Genomic DNA, 16,074 nt, shown 5'->3' with positions numbered 1-16,074 from the left:
GATCGGGAAACATCGGATCCCGATCGGCCATCAAGCAAATTTCATGATCGCGATCGGTTGGAAAATAATCTGAAATCGGATTTTAAAATCGATCCTGAAATCTGAAGATCGGCTCAACCCCAGAACCCTGTTGATAATCGTTTGTAGAGTGCAGATCTTAACATGTTACATGATCGTCCCTTATCATATCTATTCCCCAACACATAAACTTTCCTTGGCTGAAGCTCTATAGTATTTACCAAGATCTAAGACGTCAATCATTCGTAATACAATCCTAAAGATGTCATTGCTAGTGACTGTGCCGTACATAAGTCTACTCTCCGGCTGCAGATGGGTTATTATGTTGTTATCTACATTTTGATCATTTATTGCACACAATTAGTATAATAAGACCCCGGGGGAGTTTCCTTGAAGAGTATTTATGATGCTCATCCTCAAGCAGTAGATGATGTCGGAGTCTTGGAAGAATTGCATTTTGTTATGTCTCAGTTTTCACATAAAGCCTCAGGGATGTAACCGAGGTAAACTTACACAAGAAAATACACAAACATGAATCCATGGTAGGATGCAAAGGAGTTTTATGTGCGACATATTTACTTGTGTTCTAATATGTGCTAATATTTTGTATCTGGATTGCAGACACATCTATGGGTTCATATGATGGCCCAATGCCCGGACTTTGATTCAGGAGTGCTCTCCAGGTCTGGGCATGATATCCTTGATTTTCCCTGGTCTTTGACCAGAAACTTTTTTTGTGGTTCATTCTTAGAACAGGCCATGAACTTCTCATTTCTGGAGGCTGACATCAACTCTTGCACAGATCAGCTGTTTGGGACAGTGTTTGGTACCCATATAGTGGACCAAGCCACAAGCAGATAGCAGTAAAGTTCCCATTGACGTCATCTGGAGCTGAGCTGTAGTATCGGGCCCAGGTAAACAGTAGCTGTGTTTTATTCCAGTCAATATGTTCCTCTAAGCTGATTGGCAGAGAGAGATCAAGTCGTCGACCTCAGGGCACCCACAAAAAGTCCTGGAGATGGGAATGTAACTTATCTGACACAATCATCCAAGTTGGAATACAATGCCCCCCAATAGCAGTTTTGTGCTGGAAGTTAGTGGGTACAATAACAACCATAGTATCATTGTCTTATCAGGGATATGTAATAAATGTTCTTATTTAAAGGGGTTCTCCTGTTAAGAAAACCCATTCAGACATCCAATTAGAATCCTTCTTAAGTATTAGACTGCATTCAAACCCATGGACAGGACAGAACCTCCAGACCTAGAGATGTAGGTGCTCTTCATTCTGGCCAAGAGTTGAGGATCTTGAACACATTATATCTCTCTATTAACCCAGTATTTACTAAAATTGTACCTATGAAGATGTTCTATAAAGTGGACAACCCCTTGAATGTCCTCTGTATCTTTATGTGTCCATTTTGCTCACATGTGAATTATTATTAACCATGTCCTATCTTTTTGTATTCCAGACATTTCACGTTTCTCAGACACATTTGTACAAGTGACATAAGGTCAATGTCCTTTCACCAATGGGCTTGCTGATTTCTTGAGATTTCGGCCAATGTGGATCTACCCAGATGTACCAATGAATAAGACATTCATAACGGAGATAGTCCTCAAAGGGTTTGGAAACCTGAAACATTTCAAGATCTCCTTCATCTTTGCCTGTTTCCTCATCTACATGGCCACAGTAATGGGGAACCTTATCATTATCTTCCTGGTGTCCACCAGTCATCGCCTCCGATCTCCAATGTTCTTCTTTCTCGGTCATCTCTCCTTCTCGGATATATTGGTTTCTTCAAACGTTGTCCCCATCATGTTGAGCGTTACTTTGGAAGACGGTGGTACTTTGTTTCTTTCAGGTTGTGTAACACAGTTTTTCTTTTTTGGGGCTTTGGCAACTACCGAGTGTCTTCTACTAACAGCCATGTCCTATGACCGATATATCGCTATTTGTAGCCCGTTGTACTACTCCACCATCATGGACCACAGACTCTGTATATACCTGGTTGTCGGCAGCTGGTCTCTGGGATTTGTATTAACCCTTATTCCGGTATTTTTAATACAGACATTGTGGTTCTGCGGTCCCAACGTCATTGACCACTTCTTCTGCGACCTTGGACCTCTTCTTGAACTCTCCTGTTCAGATGTTTCCATTGTGAAATATGAGGTGTTGTCACTCTCTGGTGTCATGACCAGTGTTCCCTTTTTGTTTATTGTGGTCACTTATGGTTATATCTTTGTTACCATCATGAAGATCACGTCCGTCACTGGGAGGCAGAAGACATTTTCCACCTGTAGTTCTCACTTGGCCGTCGTATGCACCTATTACGGGGCACTCTTTGCCATATATGTGGTACCCCGCAGAGGGACTTCCACCACTGTTAACAAAGTGTTGTCTCTTCTGTATACTGTGATTACTCCATTATTCAATCCCATTATATATGGATTAAGAAATCAAGAAATCAAAGTAGCCATGCAGAAATATTTATTGGTAGGAAGAGGATGGAGAAACACATGAGTGTGATGTCATTTATACTGTTTATATCGCACAAGTTTGACTTGTATCTATTAAAATAATGTATAGATATAAAATAAGACCGTCATCCTTTATACAGGTCTGGGACCAAAACTAAGGGTCAACTGAGTAGAGAACATCCAATGGGGCCTGTGCCTATCATGGGTTACAATAGTCATGGGTGCGGTTGAGCCGATCTTGAGGTTTCGGGATCGATTTTAAAATCCGATTTCTGATCATTTTCCACCCGATCTTGAAATTTGCTTGATCGCCGATCGGGTCCGATCTTTCCCAATCCCGATCGCTCAACCCTAGTCAATGCTTCTCTATGGGAAAAGTCACTTTTAGGTTTGAGCTGATCTTGAGATTTCAAACTCTAATTTACAATCATTTTCCAGCCGATCCCGATCGTGAAATTTGCTCAATCGCCAATCGGGGATCCGGTCATTCCCGATCCCGATCACTCAACCCCAGTCATGGGACATAAGGGTTTAATACTCTACACTGCTGACAATATACTTCTGCCCGATGGTGTATCATGGGTATAAGCTATAGAACAGTTATACAGAGTGATGAGAGTATCTGCAGTCCCAAGATAACATGGTATAAATGATTGGTACACATATGTGGGTGACTATTGTTGCTATGGTTATTGGGATGGTGTGAAGATACAGAAGGACAATGCACAGATAGATACCTAGAGGCCCAAATGGAGCCCCTGACATCTAGACATTATAATACTACGATGAAAGCCCGACTATGATCGTGGGCTGACACATCTTATTGCTCATCCTGTTTTTCTTGTACCTACTTTTATGAAGATTTCAATAAATTTCCAGTTTTTTCCATAAATAACCGTGAGTCCTCCAGGAATATCCTACATTCATGTAAGAAGTAGGATTTACATAACTACAGCCATATCATATTTTACAGTACTCAGCTCCAAGAAACTGCAGAAGGTGGTTGGTTTGCAAAAATACACCTTTATGTATTATTACCTAAAGCCTAAATCCCAGCCCTGGACATTTGCTACTTACTATAGGGATCACACTGGTCACAACGGCCACTAGGTCCAGGATCCAAGGAGGAGCACACATCACCCTCACCACGCTAAGGGTGCATTCACACGGAGTAAAATGTAGTGTAATTTGGAGCGTTACACATTCAAAAAATCCTCTATCAAAGTGGGAAAATACCTGGAAACCTTCTTCACTCCCCAAATGGATGGACACAAACCCCAATTTAAGCTCAACAAACAGTAACAACCACCCCTTTAAACCATGACAACCACAGATGGAATAGGCAATGGGAAATCCTTTAGTCCTCACCCACAACTGTCATTGTGTGTGTGTGTGTGTGTGTGTGTGTGCGTGTGTGATGTGGTAAGACCTTCCAAAATTGACTTTTCTAGCCCTTAACATGAGCCCTTCCAAACAAAGTTACAGGACCTTAAGCTGAGCTAACAGCAGCAGAGATTGAGGCCCTTGGCATGAGTTGAGCCTTGTACCAGCGTGTGTCCCTGAACATCAGGCGGGCCCTAAGTTCTGCGCTTTGCACAAAAGTTCCACATTAACTAGGCTGAATGGTACAAACCTTAGTAGGCCCGAGAACCAGGAACAGGTCTTGCAATGGCTGTCGGATAACGCTTAAAGCACATTGTCCACCAGCCAGTCAGCCTCTACCTCCTCTCCTCCTCTTACCCAACAGTCTTGTCCTCCTTCCACCCAAAATTCCCAATCTTCCCAGAACAATAACCCCAACTGTCCCTGCTCCCCAGAGCTGTTCTCCCTTCCTTTGACTGTACCGCAACCTGCCCCTCCATTTCGCGATTCCACGGACCTAACAGACGAGTATCTGTATCCAGATGCTCAAACACTAGAGTCTCCTCCATCTCCGGTCGATTTGGTGGTGGATGACCAGCAACCCACCCTCATCGACGACGATGAGACGCAGTTGCTGTCAGGGCAGCCAGTTGACATGCGCATTGTGCAGGAGGAGGAGGCGAGACAGGAGTTGGAAGAGGAGGTGGTGGACGACGAGGACACCGACCCCACCTGGACAAGGCGGATGTCAAGCTGGGAAAGTAGTGTGGATGTTGAGGCAGGTGCAGTACCAAAAAGGGTAGCTAGAGGCAGAGACATGTCCAGAGGCAGAGGCCAGCTGCTTTGCCGAAGCCAGGCCAGACCCGGAATGTCCGAAGATGTTCCCTTTTGTACCCAGCCCAGAAAAACTCCCCCATCGAGGGCACGTTTCTCGAAGGTGTAGAGTTTTTTCAAGGAATGCGCCAAGGACAGATATAGTGTCGTCTACACAATTTGCCTCTCAAAATCGAGTAGGGGCTCTGAGAAGAGCAACCTGTCCACCACTTCAATGCACCGTCATTTGGAATCCAAGCACTGGAATCAGTGGCAGGCAGCAACGGCAGGACAAACGTCGCCCGCCGTTCATGCCACTGCCTCTGCTCACAGTGCTGGCGATGCACTCCAGAGGACGAGCCAGGACATCACTTCATCTGCCTCCGCCACTTTGTTGACTTCTCCCTCATCCTCCCCTGTTTCTGTCTTATCTCCTTCTCCTGCACCATCAAAGGCACCATCAGGCGCTTCTTTACAACAACCCACCATCTCTCAGACATTGGAGCGCCGGCAGAAATACACCGCTAACCACCCACCCACGCAAGCCTAGAACGCCAACATCGCTAAACTACTGGCCCAGGAGATGTTGGCGTTCCGGCTTGTTGAAACTCCCGCCTTCCCGGACCTGATGGCAACTGTGGCACCTCACTATGCCGTCCCTAGCCGTCACAACTTCTCCCGGTGTGGCGTCCCCGCCTTGCACCAGCACGTGTCACTCAACATCAGGTGGGCCCTTAGTTCCGCGCTTTGCTGCAAGGTCCACTTGACCACCGACACTTGGACAAGCGCCTGTGGTCAGGGATGCTGCTTATCTTTAAGGACAGGCAGGGTGAATGTGGTGGAGTCTGTTCCCGGCGTGCAAACTGAGGTACCCTATCTCCTCTCCCAGGCCAAAATTCATGGCAGGAGTAGACTGAAACCCTACGACGCTGCAACCTCCACCCCAGCTACTAGCGGCAAACGCTAAAACACTGGCGTGGGGAGACGTCAGCAGGCGGTGCTGAAGCTCATCAGCTTGGGGGACAGACAGCACAGTGCCTCCGAGGTCAGGGATGCCATCCTGGCTGAGATGGCATTTTTTTTTCCCTGCTACACCTGGGGCCTGGCATTTTTACGCCTGTGATAATGGCTGGAACCTGGTAGCAGATCTGGAGCTTGCCAGACTCAAACACGGTCCACGCATGGTCCACGTTTTCAACTTGTTGGTGCCATGTTTCTTTGAAACCTACACCATTGTGCCTGATATACAGGTCAAAGTGGGGCCATTTTCGTAAGTGAGAACTAGCCTCTGCTAGGCAGAAAACATTCAGAGCACACTCCTCTCATCTTCGCACCGTTGGCTGGCGGAGGAAGATGAGGGGGTTGGAGTGGCATCTGATGTCCCTGTCCCACACGAGGCTAGAGGGTGCACTTCAGTGCATCCCATTGCTTCACCACAAATGGTGTGAAGGGGAGTGGAAAATGGAGGAAATGGAGAGTGACCCTTACAGTTGGGGCCAGCAAAGGCATGCCAAGTAACACACCGGCACACATGGCTGACTTCATCTTGGGTTCCTTTTCAAGAGTCTAACGCATATTTCACATCATGGAGAACAAATAATACTGGATTTTTACAAGCCTCGAACCCCGGTCTAGGTCTAATGTCTGTTCCTTTCTTATATTAGGGGAGAGGGAAAAAAAATTACTTCAGTGATACGTTTAGCAACACTTAGTGTTGTTAGGGTTACACACCGTCACAACCTGGCTAAAGCTTCTATAGCTGTTAATAAAGTCAACATAACTTTACGGTATCAAAAAAGACAGCTGGTACTGACAGAGAGCAAGACAAATGTCAACCAAAGCTGTGAGCTCTGAACACCCACAGTGACTTTGGCGTCATCATCATTATAAGGGAGCGGGTGGTAATAAATAACTTGGCAGTGCCTAAAACCCAACAAGCTTATACAACTATATTTACATTAAGATACACAAATGACACTTTTTAGTAGCATGTCATGAGACAAGCTGATAAGATCTTCCTTTGTGCAGTGCTATTTGAAAGTTAAACGCTGCCTTCATTTTAATTCTGGAGAAGGTGCAGACATTAGATTTAGAACATGTTGTCTTCATTGTCCAAATCCTCTATATAGGTAATGTGTTTTTCGGGCCGAGCTGTCTGGGAACGAGCTGGTGCAGCACTGACAACGTGGGTGAATATGGCAAGAGCCTGAGATGTAGGGTGAATGAATCCCCAAATTATTTGGGGAATTTCCACTCAGAAACTGGCACTATATGGCAGTGGCAGGACTTGAGTGTATTTGTAACCCCAATATATTCCTTGAATTCCCAGTCAGAAACTGGCACTATATGGCAGTGGCAGGACTTGAGTGTATTTGTAACTCCAATATATTCTTTGAATTCCCAGTCAGAAACTGGCACTATATGGCAGTGGCAGGACTTGAAGGTATATGTAACCCCAATATATTCTTTGAATTCCCAGTTAGACAATGGCACTATATGGCAGTAGCAAAAATAGTGGGTGTATATAGCCCCAATTCTATTGCTAGGGGACTTGCAGTGTATTTCTGGGGTGAAGGTGGGGGGGCACACCGTTGGACCGGGGATCGGGGGTATATATAGGGTATACTTGTCAGGGGAACTTCCCCTGACGAAGCCTGTGCGAGGTGAAACGCGCGTTGGATGTCCAGGTTCCGTGGGTAGGCATTGGCTATTTTTCACGTTTGTTATTTATTCCTTGCTTGGTTCTTTGTTTGGTCACATTATGTTATTGACACTGGTGTATTTCATATTATGTATTATTGTGTTCTTTTGGGGCATGTTGTAATATTTGTTTAACACTGTGTGCTCTTATATTTACTCTGCACTGAGTGTTTCTCTGTATTTTATTTAAATTGTCACATTCTACCTTGCTTGGTTATGTTATTGAATGCCTTATCAGTACATGCTTGCCACCCACCACCTGGTTTATATATTCTTCTGGGTTGTTTCTCCCCTTTTACTTTATATTAATTATATGTGACAACTGTTGTTGTATTGTGTATTTTTTAATAAATATTTATTATATTTGAAGTCATCCTGTCTGCTTCAGACATTATTCTCATTAATTTATTTGGATGTTTATTTATTGTTAAGCCTTTTTTGCATATGTTTTTGCTTTCCTTGAGTATTGTTCCTACTACATCCCCTCATATATTTCACACACCCTCCTCTCAATACTATCTGTGGCAATTTCACACATTAACGTTACATACATCTGGGCTAATATCCAGGAACGACATTTACACACATTAGGCCAATATCCATGATTGACACCTATAGTACAGTATGCCATTACTCTTCTCTAAATATGATCCTCTGCTACATAATGACTATGTAACATCTTAGCGTCTGTGGCCTAACTGGGGATCATTCTTACACTTATCCACATACTTACCTGAGGGAGCCTGCACACAGAGTTACGCTCTGCTCATTCTGAATGTAGAACTCGTTCAGAATGAGTGGTGTAAAAACCAGCTCCCATTGATTTCTATGGGTGCCGGCATACACGCGCTCCCCATTGAAATCAATGGGACGCTTTTTTCCCTATTGCTTTCAATGTGATACGTGTGTATGCCGGCACACGTAGATATCAATGGGATATATGGTTTTATGCGCTCATTCTGAACAAGTTCTACGTTCAGAATGAGCAGAGCGTAACTCAATGTGCAGGCTCCCTAAGACTGAGGCCCCACGTTGCAGGAACGCAGATTTTTTTGTTGCAGATTTTGTTGAATTTTTTTTGAGCCAAAGCTAAGAATGGCTACATAAGGAATGGGATATATATAGGAAGCTCTCATATTTCTCCTTTCTGCTCAATCCACTCCAGGCTTTGGCTCAAAAAACCGCAACAAAATCTGCAACGAAAAAAGCTGTGTTTCACAATGTGGGGGAGCAGCCTAAGCCTTTCTTTCCTATACTGGAATGACCAGGCCAACCACACCCCTATTAGAAATCTCCACCCTTGTGAAGTTATTTATTTTCCATCCAGTTGACAGGCAAGCTAGTCGGTTTGTATAGCTGGACAGCACATTCTATATGTAAGTTACCTACTAGGGTTGAGACGATTCGAACCCGAACCCGATCCAATTCCAATCCCAATGCCAATCAATGGGGTTTTTTAATAAATGAAGATCGGATTTAAAAAATGATCCTTTTCACTACACAGCATGATGTAGTCCAAAAATAGTTTCAATTTTTGGACTCCATGCTGTGTAGTGATTAAAAGGGTATTCCCATGTCCCTTGCTCACCAGTTTTCACTGCTGTAAAGACTTCTTTCTTCCTGGTTTTCAGCGTCAATTGGTGGGTGGGGTTTCATATGCAAAGCCAGCGGCGAGATGATGTCACTTCTATGACGCTGGCCTTGCCTGCGCGCTCCCGATGCAGCTAGGCATCAGACATAAAGTTCTTTAATAAGATGGTGAGACAAGTCTTCCAGCCTTCATATATATCCCAAGTATAAATTTCAGCTCCACTCATTCACACATAGAAATGAATGGGAGCTGCTTTTTATGCGCTCATTCTGAATGAGTTTTACTTTCAGAATGAGTGGAGCTGAACTCCGTGTGAAGCCTCCCTAAAACAAAGAGTTCAGAAATGCAAGCAGCTCGGAGCACTCACTTCCCCCTCCTCTATCTGAGAGCAGGAAGCTAGGTCACGTGTGGTGCAGACACAGGAACGGCTAAGAAATACAGGCTCGCTCCTGTGTACTCAAGCCCCTCCTCCCTCCTCCCTGAGAGCAGGCAGCTACGTCACTTGGGAAATGAGCAGATAATCCCAAGGGCCATAGAAACGCAGTGTCAACAATAAAGTGAATACATTAAGATAGTGGACAAACAAAGTAGATTTGCTGAAGCAGTGTATTTAGGAAAAACCTTGTTATGGGACAACCCCTTTAAAAAAAAATCCCCCATGGTGTCCGCTTACCTGCACAGATCCACTGCCGCCCCAAGTTCTTTTTGGTCCGGTCCTGTCTTGGCCTCTCCTTCACACGCCTTCAGAACGCCACCACCTCCCTAGGCTAGTGTTAGAGATGATGGGAGTAGGCGGGGCTTGTTGTGGCTTAGGAGAGTGTAGGCGGGGAGACGTGAGTGCATAACTCACGTCTCCCCTCCCGTCTCCGTCTCCCCTCCCAGTACCCGCATATACTCTCCTAAGCCACAAGTCCTGCCTTCTCCCAGCATCTCTATAATACTAGTCTAGGGAGGCGGGGGCGGGGCGCAGGTCACTCTGAAGCCATGTGAAGGACAGAGGCAGCGGCAGCACTTCTGTGCAGGTAAGTTGAGCAAAGTTTGTGAATAGATGGATACTACTGTACTTTGACTTGTCTAGTAGATAGTACAGTAGTATCTATCTACTCATGAACTTGCCTCGTCGTCCTACCAGCAGCGCAGCACACAGTGATTTACCGCAGCCTGCCACTCTTCTGCTTCGTCCCTGTTTTACCATATATTCAGCTGAGTATACGGTAAAACAGGGATGAAGCGGAAGAGTGGCAGGCTGTGGTAAATCCATAGGAATGAATGGACGCAGCCGGAACGCAGGGGGTTAAGCGGCCAGCCGCTTCTATTCATTCCTATGGGTGCTAAGGTTTTCCCACAATGTTTGGCCAGTAGCCAAGCATTGTGGGAAATTAATCTCTCATCTCGATCCCGCCCGAAAAGATCGGGATCGGAATTCCGATTACGATCGTGAAATTTACTTGATCACCGATCGAAATCCAAACATTTCCGATCCCGATTGCTCAACCCTATTACCTACACCTTCTGGTTCAATAACATCACAACCTGCCAATCTGAGCTCACTCTAGATGACTCTTATGTCCACTTCAAGCATTATCTACTCCTAACAAATCATCAGTTCTGCCGCTATCTGTCTGTGGCTTATGCGCCATGTTTGCTACAATTGTTGTTATGGGACCAAACCAACTATTGTCACTGACACTGATTTTATATGATTATGAAACACTTATCATGACAATATGAAACTTAGGTTACCTATCAGTCCTATCCTTTTATTTTTGGATTTATTTGTACTTTCTTGTATCATCTTATTCTTGTCGTGTATTTTATGTTTTTATTGCAATTGTAAGCAGTGCGTTTTATTGTTCTTGTTTTATAGTGGCCTGAGGAAGACGCCGGACCGGCGTCGAAATGCGTAGCCACCCTCTGTCTGTCTTTTTGAAACCAATAAACGAATATTAATGTATTTAAATTTTGGTTTCCTTGGATTCAATCCAGCGGAGCTCCTATTCCATTCCGATTTTTCGTTTTCTCTATTCCCACTGCTATATACCATACAGAGCCTGTATATACCTCCATATCCTGCCATATATCATCTTGTATCCAGACTACAGGTGTAACATCTGTGGTAAATGTACTTCTATATACCATACACAGCCTTTATATACCTCCATGTCCTACATCATATATAAGGCTTGTTCCAGCCCTTACACTACATGTATCCCGTCCGCTCCAGCAGTTCATTATTATGGTCTGACTTGTTTCCCCGGTCCCTCGGCGTCTCTTTAGCTGCTGCACCAGTTGTACCACATTCCACATAACCAGGATATATTGTGCATATCCATCACATTTACCGTATTACACGTGATGTAGGTGTGTGACTAAGTTTTCTTTTCCCTCTGTTATATATATATATATATATATATATATATATATATATATATATATATATATAGCAATGCTTTATAACAATAACAATTACAGACTGCAGAAACGGTGATGGAGTATTCCCTGTCGTCCCACCAGCGGCACAATATGGGGTATTTTCTGCCCTTGTGTGCTGGTAGGACAGGCAGAATTTTAATTAGCCAAGTTGAACACCTGGCTGACCCTATAAGAGGGCACCAAACCCCTCCACCCGCATGTTTTTTTTCTGTCCTGTGTGTGGACAGGTGGGGAGGACAGGTGGGGATCTAGATTGGGTCTTACCTGGTTCTGAGGTCCCTTGCTTTTGTCTTTCCCCTCCCCCTCCTCTCCTCCCCTGCTGCACTGGAGAGGTTTCTATCTTCGGTAGGGCTGCGTCGGGTGAGGCTGTTCCCGCGGTCTCCAGTGGCTAGCTGCGGCCGTCACCTTTCCGCGGCCATAAGGCTCGGGCAGCCGTCAGGCAGAACCTTTCTGCAGGTTCCAGATGTGGGGAGTACGGACTTCGCGGCCGCACACTTCCGATGAGGCCTTCACTTCCGGTCATGGTGGCGAGTTTTTTCCCTATTACCAGGAATGTGAAGGGGAGGGGTGTTATGTGAGGGGTTGTTTAATACCCCCCCTCCAGTTTGCCATGTGATTCTGTGGGTGGGTGGGGTCAGTCCCCTGCCTTCCTGGATTGTCTGGTGGGGCTCCCTAGTCTAGGTATCCCACAGACTACTGCATTGTACAACGGTTGTTGCACGTGCTGCCATATTTCTGACGCTTCAGACGCTACATCCTGGTAAGAAATCTCTTTGTTATTTCAAAGTGTGTTCTGTTACTCCTTATTACCCAGTAATTTGGCTCTTAGGTGAGCTTGTAGCGGTCACTACACTTCTGCCTCCATGTCATCCTCCACCACTCCTCCGGGTGATCAGGAGAGAAGGAAGTCCTCCGCAAAAAGAAAGCATTTTGCATGCCGAGATTGTGACATTCCTCTGCCGGATGGTAAGCGTATATAATGGTGTGTACTGTACGATCCTTCCTGGTTGCGATTCTGAAAGACCTTATGTTTCCTAGGATATGATTGGGCTCGCTGCCGCTCCTGAAGAGGCCCTCCTTCTGAGGTACACTCCTCTAGAGACATGGTGGTTTGGGTAAAGAAGTATATGGTGAGTATGGTACAGAATAATAAGTGGAAAGATGGTTTCCTCACTTCTGGTAAGCATCCTCCTCCTTCCTTTTAGGATGAGTCGCTAAGAGACATCCGTAGCTCCATCGCCCAGCTCTCCAAAAAGCAGCGCACTGATAGGCGCTCTACTTCTCTTCCCTCCCTGGACAGATTGCAGGTCGAGGATGACTCCTGCCCATTTGAGGAGCAGTCGAGTGTTACCAGCAAGCCCATATTACATTGGGATAAGACATCTGTATTGCTGAAGTCCATCCAGTCAAGGGACCAGGATGGAATGTGGGAAGCCTCCGCATCTACCTCTGGTCAGCAAAGGGCCTTCCACGTAGATGCTGCTCTAACTAGGATCATGGAGCAGGAATGGAAATTTCCAGAGAAAGTGCTTGTCTCTTCCAGGGTATTCTAAAATATGTTCCCTGTTGATTCGGCCCAACTCGACCGCTGGGGTCCTCCGCCAAAGGTGGACCCCGCTGTTGCAAAGCTGTCCTGGCATACTGTTGTTCCCCTAGAGGATGGTTCCAACCTACAGGACCTGCTGGACAGAAGAATTGACTCTACCCTAAAGAAAGTGTATTCCACCGCATCGGTGCAGTCAGCAGTGGCCATTTCAACTGTCGAGGTCTTAGACCTCCTCCATTCCCGCCTACCGCAAATAGAACAGGACATCAACGCTGATGTGGGTAGAGACAAGATACTGGCCTCCATGGGTTCCATCCACTTAGCCGCAAACTTCCTGGGTGAAGCTTCAAGACATCAGCTAAGATTGTCTTCCAAAACCATGGCCCAAACAACTGCCGCAAGAAGACCCTTATGGCTCAGACCATGGAGAGCTGATCTGCCCTCTAAATATGTGCTCTGTGGCTTGCCTTTCCAGCCAGGCAAGGTTTTTGGGTGCGGGTTGGACGATCTTATGGAGGGTCTGGCGGAGGATAAAGGAAGATCCTTGCCTCAAGCCTCCAGCAATAGAAGACCTCCCCCATCTGAACGACAGGACCATACACGGATGTTGGAGACATCCAGAAGAAGGATCCTCCAACCTGAAGGAACTTCAAGTGGTGTACCTTGCCTTGTGTCACTTCACCCCTCTCCTCAGAGGGAGGGCTGTCAAAGTCCGGTCAGACAACATGACAACAGTTATATACATAAACAAACAAGGGGGCACCAGATCTCCAACCCTTCTAAGAACCACAAACCTAATCTTTACATGGGCAGAGAAGAACCTGTCCCATCTATCCGCTGTTCACATCAAGGGCTCCCTGAACATAGTAGTGGATCAGTTGAGTCGGGGTATTACCATATCCGGAGAATGGTTATTACACCCAGAAGTGTTTCAACAGATCATCCAAAGATGTGGTCTCCCATCTCATGGCTACTCGACTCAGCGCCAAGGTGGAAACCTTCTGTTCCCTCTATCAGGAGGACAATCTCTTGGCAGTGGATGCCCTGTCCATCCCTTGGAGGTAAAGGCTGATTTACATCTTCCCTCCAATTCCCATCATACCGAAGGAGTTGATGAAGATAAGACAGGACCAAGTCTCGGAAATCGCCATAATCCCGTTCTGGCCAAAAAGGACTTGGTTTGCCCAGCTCATGAGGATGAGTCAAGGCATTTACTGGAGGCTTCCCCCCCTCCCAAACCTGGTCACTCAAGGAGAGCTGACCTGCCAGGATCTGAGGAGATTCAACTTGACAGCCTGGAAGTTGACCAGTCCCTATTGAAGAATAGCGGACTCTCAAGAGCTGTCCTGAAGACGCTTTCAGGTGCCCAGGCGGAATCAACTAATAGGAATTACTGAAGGGTCAGTAACATATTTGCCGGGAGCGCAAGGTGGACTCCTTGGATCCCCCGGTGGAGGCGATCCTGGACTTCCTTCAGGATGGCCTAGACAAGGGGCTTTCAGTTGCAATCCTGAAGGTACACGTAGCCTCCTTGTCCGCCTGTCTGGGGAGGAGATTATCTCAATACTCTCTAGTAAGCAACTTTTTAAGGGTGCCGGGAGGTTAAGGCCAGCAGTTACTGCTGCCGTCCACAAATGGGACCTCAGTACAGTTCTGTCAGCACTATGTGAAAAACTGTTTGAGCCTCTAGAAGACACAGAACTGAAGTTCCTCACCAATAAAGTGGCTTTCCTCCTGGCCATAATATCGGCCAAGAGGGTGAGTGAGTTGCAGGCATTCTCTTCTGAAGAGCTTTACACCACCTTCTTTGAGGATAGAGTCCAACTTAGGTACCTCCCTGGATTCAGGCCTAAGGTACCCTCCGTCTCCAACATGGGTCAGTTGGTCACATTACCAGTTTTTCATCCATCTCCCTCCACGGTGGAAGAGGTTAAATTTCACTCGTTAGACCTATCCAGATGTTTGAGGATTTACAGTCCTATGAAAAAGTTTGGGCACCCTTATTAATCGTAATCATTTTTAGTTCTAAATATTTTGGTGTTTGCAGCAGCCATTTCAGTTTGATATATCTAATAACTGATGGACACAGTAATATTTCAGGATTCAAATGAGGTTTATTGTACTAATAGAAAATGTGCAATGTGCATTAAACCAAAATTTGACCGGTGCAAAAGTATGGGCACCTCAACAGAAAAGTGACATTAATATTTAGTAGATCCTCCTTTTGCAAAGATAACAGTCTCTAGTCGCTTCCTGTAGCTTTTAATCAGTTCCTGGATCCTGGATGAAGGTATTTTGGACCATTCCTCTTTACAAAACAATTCAAGTTCAGGTAAGTTTGATGGTCACCGAGCATGGACAGCCCGCTCTCAAATGATCTGAAAACAAAGATTGTTCAACATAGTTGTACAGGGGAAGGATACAAAACGTTGTCTCAGAGATTTAACCTGTCAGTTTCCACTGTGAGGAACATAGTAAGGAAATGGAAGACCACAGGGACAGTTCTTGTTAAGCCCAGAAGTGGCAGGCCAAGAAAAATATCAGAAAGGCAGAGAAGAAGAATGGTGAGAACAGTCAAGGACAATCCACAGACCACCTCCAAAGAGCTGCAGCATCATCTTGCTGCAGATGGTGTCACTGTGCATCGGTCAACTATACAGTGCACTTTGCACAAATAGAAGCTGTATGGGAGAGTGATGAGAAAGAAGCCGTTTCTGCACGTACGCCACAAATAGAGTTGCCTGAGGTATAAAAAAGCACATTTGGACAAGGCAGCTTCATTTTGGAAGAAGGTCCTGTGGACTGATGAAACAAAGATTGAGTTGTTTGGTCATACAAAAAGGTGTTATGCATGGCGTCCAAAAAAAGCAGCATTCCAAGAAAAACACTTGCTACCCACTGTAAGATTTGGTGGAGGTTCCATCATGCTTTGGGGCTGTGTGGCCAATGCCGGCACCAGGAATCTTGTTAAAGTTGAGGGTCGCATGGATTCCACTCAGTATCAGCAGATTCTTGAGAATAATGTTCAAGAATCAGTGACGAAGTTGAAGTTACGCCGTGGATGGATATTTCAGCAAGACAATGATCCAAAACACTGCTCCAAATCGACTCAGGCATTCATGCAGAGGAA

The 16,074-nt window shown here is 45.6% G+C and overlaps 1 protein-coding gene across 1 annotated transcript; it reads left to right on the top strand.

Moving 5' to 3' along the window:
* Nucleotides 1-1,606: 1,606 nt before the first annotated feature.
* On the top strand, nt 1,607-2,542 carry LOC142204322 (olfactory receptor 5G26-like). The gene has a single exon (XM_075275632.1). The coding sequence runs from the start codon at nt 1,607-1,609 to the stop codon at nt 2,540-2,542; it is 936 nt and encodes a 311-aa protein (XP_075131733.1).
* Nucleotides 2,543-16,074: the final 13,532 nt, after the last annotated feature.

Source organism: Leptodactylus fuscus, chromosome 5 (assembly GCF_031893055.1).
Source record: "Leptodactylus fuscus isolate aLepFus1 chromosome 5, aLepFus1.hap2, whole genome shotgun sequence".
NCBI lineage: Eukaryota > Metazoa > Chordata > Amphibia > Anura > Leptodactylidae > Leptodactylus > Leptodactylus fuscus.
Note: the sequence above shows the minus strand (reverse complement) of the source record. Positions and strands in the feature narration are given on the sequence as shown.

Bases quoted from the DNA above. Each gene is read 5' to 3' on its own strand.
- LOC142204322 (XM_075275632.1), top strand. From the start codon at position 1,607: ATGAATAAGACATTCATAACGGAGATAGTCCTCAAAGGGTTTGGAAAC.